The sequence below is a fragment of the Corvus kubaryi genome, unplaced genomic scaffold (assembly GCF_017639235.1).
Source record: "Corvus kubaryi isolate FWS band 111438036 unplaced genomic scaffold, C.kubaryi_AGA036_p1.0 split3-131, whole genome shotgun sequence".
Taxonomy (NCBI): Eukaryota; Metazoa; Chordata; class Aves; order Passeriformes; family Corvidae; genus Corvus; species Corvus kubaryi.
This window is the reverse complement of record NW_024582083.1, coordinates 3,095,494-3,111,970: the sequence shown is the minus strand read 5'-3', so window position 1 is coordinate 3,111,970 and position 16,477 is coordinate 3,095,494. Positions and strand designations below refer to the sequence as shown.

At 40.9% G+C, this 16,477-nt stretch overlaps 1 protein-coding gene across 1 annotated transcript in view; it reads right to left on the bottom strand.

Moving 5' to 3' along the window:
* GALNTL6 (polypeptide N-acetylgalactosaminyltransferase like 6) overlaps positions 1–16,477 on the bottom strand; it is a 446,456-nt gene that overhangs the window by 64,412 nt on the left and 365,567 nt on the right. Inside the window, exons 5-6 of the mRNA XM_042014915.1 lie at positions 13,899–14,084; positions 6,389–6,572 (exon numbers count right to left, since the gene is read on the bottom strand). Of these exons, the coding sequence (XP_041870849.1) occupies positions 6,389–6,572; positions 13,899–14,084 (370 nt within the window). The remainder of the gene's footprint in view (positions 1–6,388; positions 6,573–13,898; positions 14,085–16,477) is intronic.

The following is a 16,477-nucleotide window of genomic DNA, read 5'->3' as shown; positions in this document are numbered from 1 at the left end:
AGAAAAAGAGTATTTCTGAGAGGGCATCAAATTCAAATAAAAGAGCATCCTGATGATAGTTTGCAAAATAATAATGTGATTTTAGATATGCAATTCAACAGAAAATGACAAGTAACCTTCCACTCTTACACACAACTAACTACATTAGGGTCATAAATTACATTCAAGGTTGAGAGCCTGTGATGCAAAGGAAAAGAAAAATGTACCGATCACCCAATTTTATCCCTTGAGCATGTCCAAAATTTTACCCAAAAGTACATCCATTAAACATAAGTGGCTCCTACTACTGTGAGAGCCTTGGGATGGTGGAGTGATTCTATTTCTATATTATAAATAGGAAACTGAGTATAGGTGTTGGGGAAGATGAAACAGGAAAGCTTTATAAATATGATTGCCTGACAAAAGATTTTGGGAATATGAAAACTACAGGCGACATCGAAATGAAAGCCACTTTTGAAATACCAAATCTTAGTTACTGAACAACTGGAAAACAATGGTATGGCCAACTGAAGGTAATCCCCTCTTGATTGAACAATACCCTCTGCTTGCAGGCAGGTCCAAGGGTCAGAGCAGACCCTACTAGCTCAGCAGAAGGGGTCCAAAGAATAGTTTTTAGAAGTTAAGATGTAACACTCTATGGTAATATAAGAACTCTTATAGGCTGTATGTAAATGCTATAGGATTTGTATCTTGTATTAGATTGGTTAGTGACAATTAGAATATTCAGTACAGAAGATGATTTATTGTATTGTAACCAGGACTTCGCGATTCCACTCTTACACACTCTTACTACTTCTTCTTCACTCTCATTCCTCTCTTACTCTTCGCACACTCTTACACTCTCTCTCTCTCTCTCTCCTTACTTACTCGCTTACTCTCTTGCTCTCTTGGGCCTGCTCAGAGCTGCCAGCTGCAGCTCTAAGCAGTGTCCCTATACCCACGCCCTTTGCAATAAACTGCATGTTCCAAGATCTGCTTATAGAGATCTCTCGTCACCGACCGTCTGTCTCTGTCCGTCCCGACCGTCCGACCCACCCTGAACCTACATATAGGAACTAAAATGTCAGATGTTACAAAGTTGTTTCTACTTGCTTGAATAGCTCAGTATTTGCAAAACCACTGTCCTAGTCCTTTGCTAGAGTTACATGACTCTCCAGCTTTGTCTCACTTCAGCAAGGTCTGGAGATCACAGCTCTACACTGGAAGGCAAAGAACTCTTGGAGAGTAGGGAGTGGTCACACACCAAAACACTTCTAACTTCCTCAGATAGGTGCTAGGAGTCTTGGCACCCAGTAAATAGCACAACACTTCTCTCGTTGGTTAAATTTTCCGTCTTGAGTTGCAATTCAATAGCAACGTTGTTAGGTCTCACCTGCGCCTTTCTCTCCTTCCTGCATCATAAAGTTACACCATCATAAAACTGCTCTAAGGAGCTCTGGAGCCCCTTCCAAATAGTTTTTTGAGTTGAACTGATGTTTTCTTGTCTCATTCTCATTCATGCTGGCATGAATGGACACTGATGCCAGTTTTCAGATCAGGCATGTGATAACATGAATTGATGTAATGTAAGTGCTGCCAGGAAATAAAGAGCAGTCATCCCCATCGGGCCTGAGCATATCAAACCTCCACTTTGAACTTCCACAGAGCTTTTAGCTCAGACAGGCTATTAAATCATATAAACTGACATGCTGTATATCACAGTCCATTATAGTAACAAGGTTATCCTATTAGTTTAAGTGGCGATTGCTTGGGTTAGGCAAACTCCACTTGGAGACCAGAGTGCCTGCACCATGGAAACACCCACAGAGGAGCATGCTCTTATGTCCCAAATCTACATGTCCTGTAAGGGCATGCTCTCAAACCTGTGCCGTGACTGAGGAACAAATCAGCAGGAGATGATAAGCCAAGATGACCCTTGCCACAAAGCAGATAAACATCTCTGGTCCTCCCTGCTTATGGACTAGAAGAAAATGTCCCAAGTCATCTCCAATTCTGCTGAATGATCACTCATCCTGGGATCAAGACAGCGAGCATCATCGTGACATGATCATGATTCCACAATTGTCTGATCATTTCCCACCATGCGTTAAGAACACCAATTTGAGTTTGCACAACCCTGGATGCAGCAGAGGAAAATAGCATGAAGCACCCTTCAGAGTATATTCGGGTAATTGTACACAAATTGCCAGACAAAAATCACTACAGTCACTGTGATGATCTGCAACTGTAACAGATCAGTTGAATGCAATATAAAACTTCTGTTGTTTCTGTGGCACAGGAAAAAGGGTAGTCAAGGAGCTCACAGACTTAGTGTCTGGATGAGAAGGGAACCTTATTAGGGGAGAAGTCCAGCTTCCATGCCTATACAGATTCAATATATCCTGAAAAATATTCCCACAGATCTTTCCAAAAAATTGCTACTCTTAAAAGCTACACGAGATCCAATTATAGAATAGTTGTTAAACTTTCCTATACGCTACAATGGGCATAGAAAAATATCCAATAATTCACATGGGAGTTTTGACTGAAAATACATTTTATATGGCTGTAGTTTGGTTCAGTGAAACCTATGGGAAATTCGGTGTGGCCAATGACAAACTATATGTGAACCAAAGTGATAAAATTTGTGGATGAATGCTGCCTGATCCAAGTGCAGTTACGAATTTGTCATGTGACTCCCCAGTTAGTGCTAGTACATCATCTGTACCTGAATTTGACACTGGAAGATTTTGAGAGTGTTTTACAGTCCTAAAGTCATGAACATCAAGCCAAATCTTGGTGTAAAGCTACTTGTTGTGAATAACCGCAGAGGGCCTGACAATGGGTGAGAGTGTACATCAGAAAAACCTCAGACCTGCAGTGAAGCTCCAAGTCCTGTCACAGCAAAAGATGGAGATGCCACCCCAAGTGGCACTGCAGGTATAGGAACAATAAACCATGACTACACGCACACCACAAATGGATGAGAACGTCAAGAGGGATTTTAAACTGGAAGACTGTTGAGATAGATGGCATTCAACGGGAGAGTACCTGGTCAAAACTGACCACAGTGGAATACAATTTAAAAAAATTAAAACATGGGAAAAGATCAATTCCAGAACACTAGCTGAGCTGGCACTGGAGCTTAGTAAGCCCCGTGCTCCTGTCATACCACAAGCCTACCTGCCAGCACTTCTGTTGGTTGTGTCGGCTGCGAACACGCTGCTGGTGTCTGCTGCAGCAGTGCTTTGATCGTGTGCAGATGGAAAGCAGATGTACCATGCAGATGATACAACAACTGCTCTTAGGTCTTCTGTAGTTTGATCTGGTTTTACGTCCATTATTTCTTAGGCTGATGTGACCTTTTCTACTTCACACATATACTGTGTTGGCATTTTAAGTGAGGGGAAGAACTCATCAGCACACTTTTTGGATCATGTATCCATTATTTACTGGTGTTTACTAAAAATGCTGGCAATTTTCCAGTTCATTAGGGATCATCTCAGATCTGACTCTGCTGGCAAGAAATAAAACTATTACGATACCAACAGTAAAATATTTAACCTAAATAAAAAAAAAAAATCTCCCTACTGCTTACAAAATAGTAGCATAATAATTATGGTGCTGGCTGAAGCAATTTCTAGTTTCAGTGTCTATGTACTTAAAGGAAAACTGTTCTATATCTTTAATTCCATAGAAGCTGTCTTGGTCAATTAAGTTACTGATAGGTAAAATGGTTTGCAATGTTTACTGTATTTGTTGTAAGGAAGGTATTAAAAACCTGAGGTCTCAGCAGAGAAGGCCCTAGGAGAGAAGCAGTACTGACTTTGAATCAGAAAACAATTTCTCCCCTAAGCAAAATTCATACTGATTGTTTAAAACATTTCTATTCCCATTTGCCAGAGGGTACTTTGAAGCAAGTATATTGTCCTAGCTCAGTCCTGCTGGCACGTGTGGGGACAGACAGGATGGTTCCATGCACAATGCTGCTTTTCCAGCTGCATCGCTCTGATGTGCATCCTGTTACGGGGAAAACAAAGGAAGACTCACTGATTTGTGTAAGCACTGGGAAGCCTTTCCACCTGACAACTACTCAGATTACAAGAGATTTATAGGCTGCATTGTCCTATATGTTGTTCCTTAAGAAGCCATTTATCTACCTGTGTCTTAAGCTGGCAGGGCAAGGTGGGTATCCACTGCTGCCATGCTGACGGGAACAGCAGTTCATGCAAAAGCACCACACTGTTCTGTACTGCACAAAACCTCCTCTTTCTGGAAATTTTCCTATGAGTGATCCCTCATCAGGCCTCTTGTCTTTGAGACAAGATACTACAAGATGCATACTACAAACGGCAAATGTGAAACAGCTGGTAGGCAATGCTGTAGCTTTGCTGGCAATAGAGAAGTTCTACTTATACACAAACTTTGAATGCTGAACCAAGTTATACAATGGTTACTTTCAGTAAGTGCCAAGGAACTACAACTGCTCAGAGCACCAAGAAGACTTAGAGCAATGAAAGCTTTAGCAACTCTGGAGTGTTATGTGATTGCACTAGCTGCATCTATGTTGTGGAGTGATGTAGCAGGGCATCTCGCCCCTCACAAGAGCTTATCTGTTGCTTGTTAGCTGGTGAAATAACTCAGGGCATCTTGTCCCTCACAAGAGCTTGCTAATTGATGAAATAACTCAATCAGGACAGCTTGTCTTGTAGTGAGTTATTTTGGTGCCATGAAAGTAATGCTTCCAGCTGTCAATAGATATCTTGCTGTAGAAATCTTGCTGAGATGTGGAAAGATAAGCTGAAATTTCTGACTGACAGTTCACTTTACAAACTACAAAAGCTACACCAAACCATCACAAAGCAGAAATCTTCTGCATGTTCCTTGGAAATATGTGGGGCTTTCCTCCCAAAGCTGGGATGCCTGCTTTGTGGTTACTCTCTTGGGAGCTGAGTGAAAGGACTCTGTACACTATCGTTATTTTAACGGTAAATTACATTGACTCCTAATCTATACTAGTTCTTTGCTAGCTTTGATAAAGGTACCACAATATTGTGCATTCTTTTATGTAATCTACTAGTTCTTTTTGTTTTATGCTGTGTAGTAAGTAACTATGTTTAAAGCCTTTTGTCTGTTATTGCCGGTCTATTCAATAAATAACTCATTTTATAATAAACCTGTTCTGCCATCCTTAGAACTTGCAGGCCAGAGCGATTTTAGGTGCGGGCCACCTAAATTTAAGCTGCTGCCAAAAATCTGAGGCTAAGGCAGGGCTTGCCTGAAGCTCCCACTCGATCAGTAACAAGTGGTCACACTGGCACCTGATGTAAAGTACTTCATCGGCACCTACACTAATGCAAGATGAAGACTGCATGGAGATAACTAGAAAGGAACAAGTAGAATAGTGAAAATAAGCCCACAAATGTCACAGTTACCTACTCCTCCCTCTACAGAGCTGGTCATTCCCTGGATATTAGGGTCAACTTCTGCATGAATTAGATTCATTACTTCAAAACAGTGCAGAGTCTGGGTCAGAGACACAGTTCTTCTGTTGCTATTGTTTCCAGGTTTTGCTTTGGGAAGGGCAATATGCTGACGTTTCAAACCGCCATAACCTAAAGTGCGGAGGTTCAGCCAGGGCTAGTGAGTGTCAGAGCCTGCCCCGCTGGCAGGCCTGCTAGGATGTGCCTGCGTGAGAGACCTGGAGACTTTCCCACATTAGAACCATGTCTGTCTGTCTGTCTGTCCTTTCTCTTTTGATAAGGATTAATCCTAGATGATCCTTACATGAGAATAATTATAAGAAAAGATAAGAAAAAAGGATGTACCTTTGTGAAAAGGAGATCATTCCTGTGAATGAGATGATCTCTACAATACTGGGATCAGAGGCTGTCTTATCTAAAACTATTTACAAATCATCTTGACACTGTTCAGATTTGACAGCTCTATGTTTAAGTTACGGCACTGCATATACAGCAGCCATATCACCAGTTATAAACAAAGCATCTGCTGGCATAATGTGGACTCAACTGCTGATGCATATATAGCATCAATCTCTAGCAAATAAAACATTAAATAAAGTTTCTGTGAAATAAACAGAATACCTGTAATTGCAATCACTTTTTGTCCGATGCCAATACTTTACTACAAGTGTGTGCCTGTTTCTCTTATGTACAATCACTGAGCCAGGTCGTGTTTCCAGGCACAGCTTGTGAATTCTGCAAATTGTTGCCTCGATCTTTTTCCTAGTTTTCAGGTTTTATAAACGTGTAGAAAAGCTGTTTTTTTCTATTACCTTTCATTAGCAGAAAGTGGCCTACATGGAAATGTCTGGGCTTGGATTCTGCTACAGTTACATTTTTTGCTTGCCCTTCTTCATGTTCCCACTCTCCCCTTTATCGCTACTTACTCAAAGGGGTCGCTGGGATCAGCTCTCTGGAGCTCTGGAGGAATCGGTATTCTTTTGTAGTACATTTCCCAGTCAAAAGCTCCTCGCATGGCATCCCCCGCCTGTGCCTCGTAGCCAAAGTGATTGTGGTCAATGACATCGATCATAGGACACACGATGGTTTTGTGGTTAAGTGCAATCTGGTCTGAAAAATGAAAGCAGAAAATAGGAAACGGCATGTCTAGTCAAGCCATCTATCATATTACTGCAAAGTGAATCCCACAGGTTTCTGATGTTTGAAGATTTTTTGCTTTGTGCCCTATGGCTCCCCCCTCCCCCCCATAATTTCATTTTTCAAATCTGTATCAAACCCTTATTTAAAGTAGAATTAATGCAGTTGGGCAATGATTAGAAGTATTTATGGTTTTTTAAAGGGAAGTATATCCCTGTGAGACCCATAGGAGTCCAGTCAACTGTATCTCTCTCACACTGCTACTCTGAGCTGTCCCCAGTCTGTCAGAACGGAACAAGCCAGCAAGAAAATGGTAAAAATACACCTTCATCTGTGGGGAGTGTGTATGGGAAGCCCTTGCGAGAGAGATTTATTCCTAAATGTGAATCTCGGCCCTTGCAACCATTCAGTCACTGTTCCTGTGGCTGTAGTGTGCATCAGCTTTGAGATCAAATGTTTCAAATTAAAGGGAAACTCCAACACAAAGAGCAAAACAGAGCTTGTGTCCTTTTTTTTGTAGCAATCTTTGAGTTATAAAGAAGGCTCCACAGTATTATTCTTACCTGCTTTCTAAAGAAAGGAGTTTAGTTTTGCTTTTAAAAAAAATAAAATTAGAACTGTGAGGCTAAATCAAATTCCCATCTCTAGCATAAGCTCAGGTGGGCCTGAGTCTGCTTTGGTGAATCCTATTGCTTAATCCCATAAAGCTCCTCTGAAAAGAAAGACATGTAAAGAAGATAGGCCAACATCAAGAACTAGGCAGAAGACTAATGGTTTGAAATGAGGAAGTACAGAGAAAACCTGTAGCTGTGTTGACATGAAAGGACAGTAAAAAACTACCTATGAACCCTCGAAAAAAATGAAAATCTTAAAATTCCAAGTATAATAAAGCTTTTTCTCTGAATGGCAGCTTAGATCCTTTATATTATTTAGTACATTTTAGGGCCTATGGGGCAAACTTGTTTTTTGGTTTTGTTGCTTAGATTTCACTGATGCTTGATAATACCCTAAAAATAATCAGAGGGCTGAGTGTGGCTTGAACACTTAGATAAGAAGGCAGGTGGTACTGGTATAATGATTAATAATAGAGATTCTGCTTCCATGCTTCTGAGGGACTGCAATTAAGAAAAAAAGATTATTTTCACAAAACATCTGAATCTTTATATTTATTCTCAGTAGCTTAAGTTTAGAAACACTGTCCAAATCAGGGATCAATGCTGCTAGTGAGAAATTACTGTGACTGGAAGTTCAGCAGGTTTTTACATCCTTGTCCTTTAATAGTGAAATAAATTTAAAGCACAGGCTCTCACAAAATTCTAGGAAACTCATCCCAGAGATAATGGCTGCGTTACTGTTGCTATTGCCAAATATAATTACATTCACTGGCACACTGTATAGTGTTATCTGTGATCATTATATAAAGTCACTTTTACATAATCTCTTTCCTGTGATGGCCCTCCTAATAGTTACAGGGCTTATAACAATCTGTCTCTGAACCCCCCTTCTAAACTGATTGGAGGAGAGAAACTAAATGGGATTGATTTGTCTGGAGCAGGTCAAAGGTAGACTCATAATGCTTTAGTATCCTTCTCTTCATCTTTAAAAGCTGCAGTCTTTAAATACACTGAAGGATTTGAAGCTCCAAGTCTCATGCAGAGTTGGTCAGAGGGAAATTTATTTGAGCAATTCTCAAGCTCAAGCCCAGTCTTAATTTCTGCAACTCTCAAGAATTCTGCAAGTATGATGATGTTTACCTGCCTGTTTTAGTGTGTTTCTGCAGAACTTCTCAGTCCCCAAAATGTTTTAGAGATAAGGAACCACAGGAAGATCTTGATTTCTTATGAAACCATGGTGTTTGTAGTTGTGCACACCAAAAGACAGAGTAACCAAACTTGCAGCCTCAATGTTTCTTTCAGTATGCCTAAAATAATGAATTTTACATACATACTACTTAGGCTTAAATGTATATCCCCAATATGAATTTAGGAAACAGAAAGAAAAGGCTGTAGGGCTAGCTTACATTTCACAAGTGTGGTGGTATCACATGCCAGTATGCAAACATGCTGCTGCCTTTATCAGCCACTGCTCTTTCCTCCACCTGCTCCTAATGCCAGACACTGAAAGCCACAGCAGAAATGCTCTACAGTTTCTCTTCCACTGCCTTTACTCCTCATCCCCTTACAGATTCCTACTGGTTTAAAAATATCCATGCATTATTTCAGTGCATAAAGACTTCAGTTAAAGGGAAGAACAAAGAGATAAGCATCACTGTACATTCAAAAATCTTGCATATTTGAGGGAAAGCATGGGAACAAGAGGGAACATGGCTCAGAGCTCTCTCCCTAGCAATTTTAACCAATATATACATACATATTTCAATTCAGCACTTTTTGGATCAAGCAGAGTAAGCATATATGGCAATAAACAGAAGTTTTCAATATGGATGAGTCACTGTCTCAGAAATGCAGGTTTTATCTTTATGACAAAGAGGTACCCCTTTAATTTCAGGTGCTTGTTTCAAATTGGGCTGGATAAAGTAACAATGCCAAATTGCAAATAGTCTTATTTTTGTAATTTTTCAATGCAAATATTTTTATTGTTCTCCTTAAATATGTGATCACAGATAGTGACAACATTTGAGTAACTCAGCAAATTATCTCTTGTTTTCTGAGTTTCCATAAGTAGTTGTGCCCTCAGTTTCCTCACTGTCAAGCAATACATCATATACATGTTGTGAAGATGGATAACAAGAAGATGTTTTGATAAGTTGTTAAGCATAACTTGATCATGATACATTTTTAATTCTTGGTCAGGAAAGGAATCTGTTTCAACAAACCCAGTTATGGTAGCCTATGTTACTGCTGATCTACTGTCCATCTCTCCTCTTACTACTCCTGCAGCAACATTAGCAGAAGGAAAAGGTGCCTGCACCTTTCCTGTTTGCCACTCAGTTTCTTAACTGCAATAATTGTGTCTTCACACTGCACTAAACTGTCAAGTGCTGGAGCCCAAGTCACATCTTTCCTTCTGCTGAGGAGTGACAACAAACAGCTGTGTTTGCCAGCCTTTTTACATCACTACAGCTGCCTACACAGTGAGCATAAGTCAAAACTCTCTAGTATCTCAGAGTGTCGTAAGAGCCCATTTAAGCTAAAGAAATAAACTAAATAAAACTTAAAGAAAATAAGGACATTTTACACCCATTTTTATGAAAACATGTCCTGGGGTGACTTTATGATGTGTATCCCATGTCGCTGCTTTATGCCCAGAAATAAACTTTGTGCCTTTCTATGCCTCTAAACTGAGCAAAACTTTTTCAAAGCAGTTTGCAGCTTGTTCAAGGTCACACAGAGATAGCAGGGGAGTGAGGAGGCACCCAGCTTGCTGCTTTCCAGTGAGTTTTTGGCCAGTTTTTTTCCGTTTCCTTTTTTCCGGAGAGAGGCTGAGAGTTGAACTTTGCTTTTCCTTCCCTGGAATTTCGGATTTTCTCCCTTTTCTACTGGACTGCTTTAATATCAGAGCACATCAGGAGGACTTTCCACTGGGCACAGAGGGCCTGGCCCTGGGCCAAGCCCCAGCTCTGAGGAGACCAAAGGGAGGACTCTTAACACTTTTTCCCAGGTTTTTTCTCCACAGCGAGAGATTTTATTGTTTAGCATTATTTTCCTTTTCCTGTGTGTTTGGTAAAGAAATAGTTTTATCTCCTTCACTTTCCTTTGAGGAAAATTTATTTTTTCCCGAACCTGGTGGGGGAGGGGTGGTTGTGCCTTCTCTCAGGGGATATATTTCTAAATTTGGCCAAACCGGTACAAAACAAAACGGAACAAAGGACCGTAACTTAAAACAATTGTGGCTCAGCTCCACATAGCCATTTAGATACCCTGCAAGTACCGAAATAACAGTCTTCCTTCTGTCTAAAAGCTGATAGCCAATTCTGAAAATATAAGTTAGATACCTAAATAGCTCTGAGAACCATCTTCAAGAGATGGCTCTTGGTTTCCTCATCCCCATCCCCAGCCTCTAACTTTCAAGGTCTCATGTTGAACAAAACCTGGTTTGGAACAGTGGAAACCACTGGCCCTCTCAGGAAAGACTGACAGTCCAGAGCAGGGCTGAACCATGTACTTGTTAAGGATTTTGCACTACACATGGCAGATACAATCAGAGCTAGAACAGGGCAGCTTCAAAGCAATAAACACTCAACATGTCCTGTGTTGTGGTTTCCCTGAATGACTTTCAGTCACGTGCAGTGCTGAGTGAATACAAGATATAACTTCAGATAAACACTCGAAAACATACACTAACTTTACTATTATTAGCAGCCAGGTGGCATCTGATTTCAGTACAGTAAATATTTGCCATCTGAAGTTTATAAGAAAGTTCTCTAATCCCTTTAGAAAAACAGGGCACAGGGAAAATATACTAGAGGTGTGCTCATTTTATATTTGTCTTTCACATAATGCTCTACTTTTTCTTTCAAAATAAAGCAGATTTGATTCTGGGCTTCAGTATTCCTCAAGATTCATTTCCAGGTCCTCTGGATGGTTGGCTATCTACAGGTATTCTACTGTATGTGGAATGAGAAAGATCTCATCCCTCTTGAGAACTAAGGGGCACTGATAAAGTTGCTCTCATCTTTCCGGTTTTCTGGTTTGAGGCTTAGGGTTCAATATCCAACTGCAACCTGGCTGCCATTATGAATCCTTAATTGCCATTCTATTTATTTTTCAGTTTTTACAGGGTGAAATCTGGCCAGATGTATGGAACAGATTATCTTGATTTCACACAGGCTACGGGATCAGGCCCAGCCAGGACAGGTTTATGAAAGTCTGATCCTGCCTGCCTAACATGATCTCCTTCTATAAGCAGGTACCCTGCCTAGTGGATCTGGGGAAGGGCTGTGGACATTGCTACCTGGTCTTCAGTAAAGCCTTTGATACTGTCTCTCACAGCATTGTCCTGGAGAAGCTGGCAGCTTAAACAGGTGGACTCTTCACTGGATAAAAAAGTGGCCAGATGGCCAGCCTGGAGAATGGTGGTGAATGAAGTTAAATCCAGCCGGTGGAAGATTGCAAGTGCTGTTGGGGCCAGTACTTTTGAACATCTTTATTGATGATCTAGAAGGAGATTAAGTGCACCCTCAGCCAGGTTGCAGATGACACCAAGTTGGATGGGAGTGTCAACCTGCTGGAGGGCAGGAAGGCTCTATAGAGGGATCTGGATAGGCTGGATCAAGGACTGAGGCGCTTGGCTCATAACTCCATGCAGCACTAAAGGCTTACAGATGCACATCTAGAAAGCTGCCCAGAGGAAAAGAACTTGGAGGTGCTGGTTGGCAGCATCTGAACATGAGCCAGCTGTGCCCAGGTGGCCAAGAAGGCCAATGGCATCCTGGCCTGTACCAGCAATAAGTGTGGCCAGCAGAACCAGAGCAGTGACTGTCCCTCTGTACTCAGTGCTGGTGAGGCTGCACATCAAGTGCTGTGTCCAGTTCTGGGCCCTTCAGTACAGGAAAGACATTGAGGCACTGGAGCATGTCCAGAGAAGGGCAATGGAGCTGGTGGAGGGTCTGGAGCACAGGTCCTATGAGGAGCAACTGAGGGTGCTGGGGTTGTTTAGCCTGGAGAAAAGGAGGCTCAGGGAAGACCTGAGCCTCTCTACAACTGCTTGAAAGGAGGGGTTGTGGTAAGGTGGGGGTCAGTCTCTTCTCCCAGTGATAGGACAAGGGGAACTGGCCTCAAGTTGCACCAGGGGAGGTTCAGATTGGAGATTAGGAAAAATTTCCTCACTGAAAGAATAATTAAGCATTGAGACAGGCTGCCCAGGGAAGTGGTGGGCTCACCATCCCTAGAAGTATTCAAAAAATGAGTGGACGTAGCACTTTGGGATTTTGTTTACTGGTCATGGTATTAGATCAAAGATTGAACCTGATGGTCTTGCAGGTCTATTCCAATCTTAATGATAATATTATTCCTTTCAGATGAGAAAGCAAGAAAAGGAACTGTTTCTGCAACTTGCAATTTTCTTGTGTTTAAGTTTGCAAAATTGAAGGGTTAAAGCTGTAACCTAGCAAAAGACCTCAAAGGACATGAGTGAGAAACTTCTTGAGATTTTTAAAATTTGTGGCAATGTATTTTGTGCAGTGGGACAAAATCAGAAGGCAAAGGAAAGGTGGCTGTACACATAGAGTACTCATGAGTGTTTAATGGCTACTTTTTGGGGCTGCATGTAGAAGGCTAGTTGAAACTTGTATTTCTCTCTGCTCCTTTATGCCATTTGTGCTTCACATGAAGACATGGAGGTTATTTTTAAAATGCAGATGTTGTAACTGAGGGCAAAGGGCTAACAAAGGGAAAGACTGCATGCATGATTTGATATGGAAGCCAGAAAGGAAAAAAATTTGGAATTTTGTGGATTATCTTGTTACTGATCTGAAGAGAAGCTAGTTACCAGGACTTTTCTTGGTCTCTACTGATAGCTCATTATCAGAACAGCACATCTTGCTGCAAATGCTTCATCAGCTTACTGTGTGGCCCAAGAGTCCTAACAACAAAAATCTAGAAACAATAACCGTTAATTAGTGAAACCATAACCTTTTGTGTACTTAGTGCAGACTTTTAAAATTACTACAAATTTCTTTATTAGGCAACTCAGAAATTTCCGTTAGTTATGGTAGCAGAAAGCACTCACTTTGCAAAGCATATATACTTTGCATGTAGTCAGGCGTGTAGAAAAGAGAATATTGTTTCCTGAAGTGAAATCCTAGACTACAACAATTGATTCTTTCCATTCCTTTAACTAATGGAGCTTTGCTGGCTGCAGCTGGAATCCAGCAAAGCAGTCAATAGCAAATCATTCTTTCTGAGCTTCCTGTTGTGAATGCTGTTGCTATTGGATTTAACACTGAGGCCTTGGATATATTTACAGCAAAAGCTGTTTTAATGCAATGTAGAAAACTAGGAAGGAGTGCAATACCTGCATAACAAAACTTTCAGGTGTATAGTAAGGACATAGCATAATACTAGATTTAGTGGTGTATTTAGTAGTAGTAATAATAAAATAAATTGTAACTATAGTAAGCTAAAGCAATACTGCAAGATTTTACTAGTCCTTTAGTCTCAAGAAACAAAATGCAACTTCTCACATTTCTTGGAGTTCTCTCTCATACTGACACTTCAGACACTGCAGCAGAACTGCAAACACTTTGGTAAAGTGTATGTCCTGCTTACTGTAGGACATAGCTTCAATTGTTGGTTGCATGTTCTGATTTTAATGTCTGATGAACGCTCATGCACTTACTAAGCAAGGGAGGCAGCCAATTCACGTTGACTTCGCAGTGGGAATCCAGAAACGTCAAGACTTCTCCTCTAGCCAGCGAGGCTCCTAGCAGCCTTGTCCGAATGAGCCCTTCTCGTTTCTTGGTACGCACAATCCTCACCTTGGCAAAACGGACCATGTATTCCTCCAGCTTCTCTTTCAAATGCTCTAGAAAGAAGGGCAAAAAAGCGTCAGTGGTGCCAGGTCTGGAGGAGCCAACAGAAGGACAGGTTGGCGTACAACCTGCAAGGAGCTTATCTACTTCCATCTCTTGTCACTTCAAGTCCTCCAAACTCTGCCACAAATCCTCCTGAGATAGTTCAGAAAGTGCAAATATTCTCTGTTTTATCACACAGAGGAAGACACTGACACTCTGCTGCAGTTGCTACTGGCAACCTGCCATCCACGATACAATGGCCAAAAGAGCTGCAGGATATTCATCCATTCTCTGGCTCCTGCAGCCCAGGGCCATATAACACTCTGGCGTGTCATTTTATAAAGTGTCTTTTCCAAGTCAGTTTCCTATATCAACTTATTATGAAGAAATATGCATGGAAATAAATTTTTAAAAATAAAAATAGCAGGATGAGATTGCTTTTGTAATGGAAAATGAAGAAAGATTTTAATAGTTGGATACCAGCATGACAGCACATAGACAGCTGAATTTCTAATAAAATTAAGGTGCAAATTTAGAGTAGTTGATAAGTTCTCTGATCTGCAAAATCTGGTTGTTTGTATCGCAAAACATCATCTTTGGGAACATTTTTTCTTCTGATAAGAAATGCACGCCAAGATTCATAAGAAAATCCAACAACAAAAAAACACCCCACAGTTTTGCCTCTTCCTAAACACATCTACAAGACAAATCCTGATCTTTTGTCTTTGCTATAACACCTCAGCTTGACACTCATTACTTTGGAAAAACATGATAATTTCATTCGTCAGGGAAAAAGGGAGAGAAAAGCTTAGTCTCTGATAAGTAAAACTGCTGATAAGCTACATTTAGTGATGCTAGGGTTTGCAAGCTAAGTCTCACTGAAATGGCTTTGTCAAGTTATGCTTGTTTCTGATATTGGCTACTAATTCTTTGCACTTTTATGGACAGCAGGCCTTGTTCCTGTCCTTAAATCATTACAGATTGCAAGAATTTTGCTGTGGACAAGCCAAAAGGATTTCCATTTAGAAGTATCCTGGAGTATATAATGGTGACACACAAATTCAGGTCAATGAGCAAGCAAGTCACAACACTCACAGTGCAATACAGGATCCTGAAAAAAAAAATTAAGATCCAGTGAAATAGAGCTCCGTGCACATGTTTCTTTTCATCTTGTTTTTTTCCTAGCTGACAAACACGTAAGACTTTCCAAAGATACCTGCAGATTAGGAAGAAGTAGAACACTGATGCGTATTTATGTGTATTTAGTGGAAGAGTACTACATGGGATGGTCCTCTGTACCGAGGAATCCTGATGCACCCTAGCACAGAAGAGGGACTGGGAACATCAGCCTGCAAAGATAACAGAACAGAGGGCTTCTGGGAGGAGAAACTCAACACTGTGGAGACATCCTGAGTCATGAGAAGTACTCCCTGGAAGAAGTACTAGGTCAAGTGAGGAAAGCCAAGTCTGAGGCAAAAAAAAAAAAAAGAATGACCTTCAGATACATATAGAATGTTTTTGTCTTCTACTCTGTGGTTGACTGTAGAACACACATTAAATTCTGAAATAAGATGGGAAGAAGTATCCCTTTTTCCATCCCGTTTCACTATTTACATACCCAATAAAACCCCAACACAATCCCCCAACAGTAACAATGTCAAGAGATGTCCTGTGTCTTGAATGGTGGGTTTTGTATGACCAACCACATTCACAGGACAAGGCCTGTGTGCTACTCTGACTCATTTTAGGTACTAGCTACAATTCAGTTTTGTGACTGAACTGAGGTTAATTCAAGCCCTGGATCATTTTGTGCCCACAGGCAAGACTGTTTAAAGTGTGTATTTATTGAACTGTTTTTCTGTTTTTATGAGCTCCATTGAGACTATTCCCATAGTGCAGGAATATAGAAGAAGGGAAATAGACCTTAAAAACAAAGATACAAAGATCTTGCAAGTAATATAAGAAAGTCTGTTAGGGCTGTCAGTCTGGATTTTTTTCTGTATTGTAAATCGTACCATCTAATAGCCATGAAAAATGAAAAAGCTCCAAAGTGACAGGTTATTACATATTTCCAAAGTAAATCAAATCTAATCAGTTAGGTACCGTAGGTTCTGTGAGTCCTCAGACACCAGAAATTTCCTGCAGTTCTCTAAGGTCACCTAACCCTTCTCCTCCTCCATCCACAAGTCTTCAGTTTGTTTGCACTGAATAGTGCATAGGGACCCAGCACCAAGAGCAAGACCACATTGCTGCACATTGTACAGACACGCGCCAAAAAGAATTGGGCTACTCAGCCAGAACACACCTCTCCAGCTGTGGAAGCAACCACTAAAAGCCTTGGCTATAGTACAAATGCCCCATCGTCACCTGCCTGCCCTCACAGATGGGTTCACTGATGAGGCTC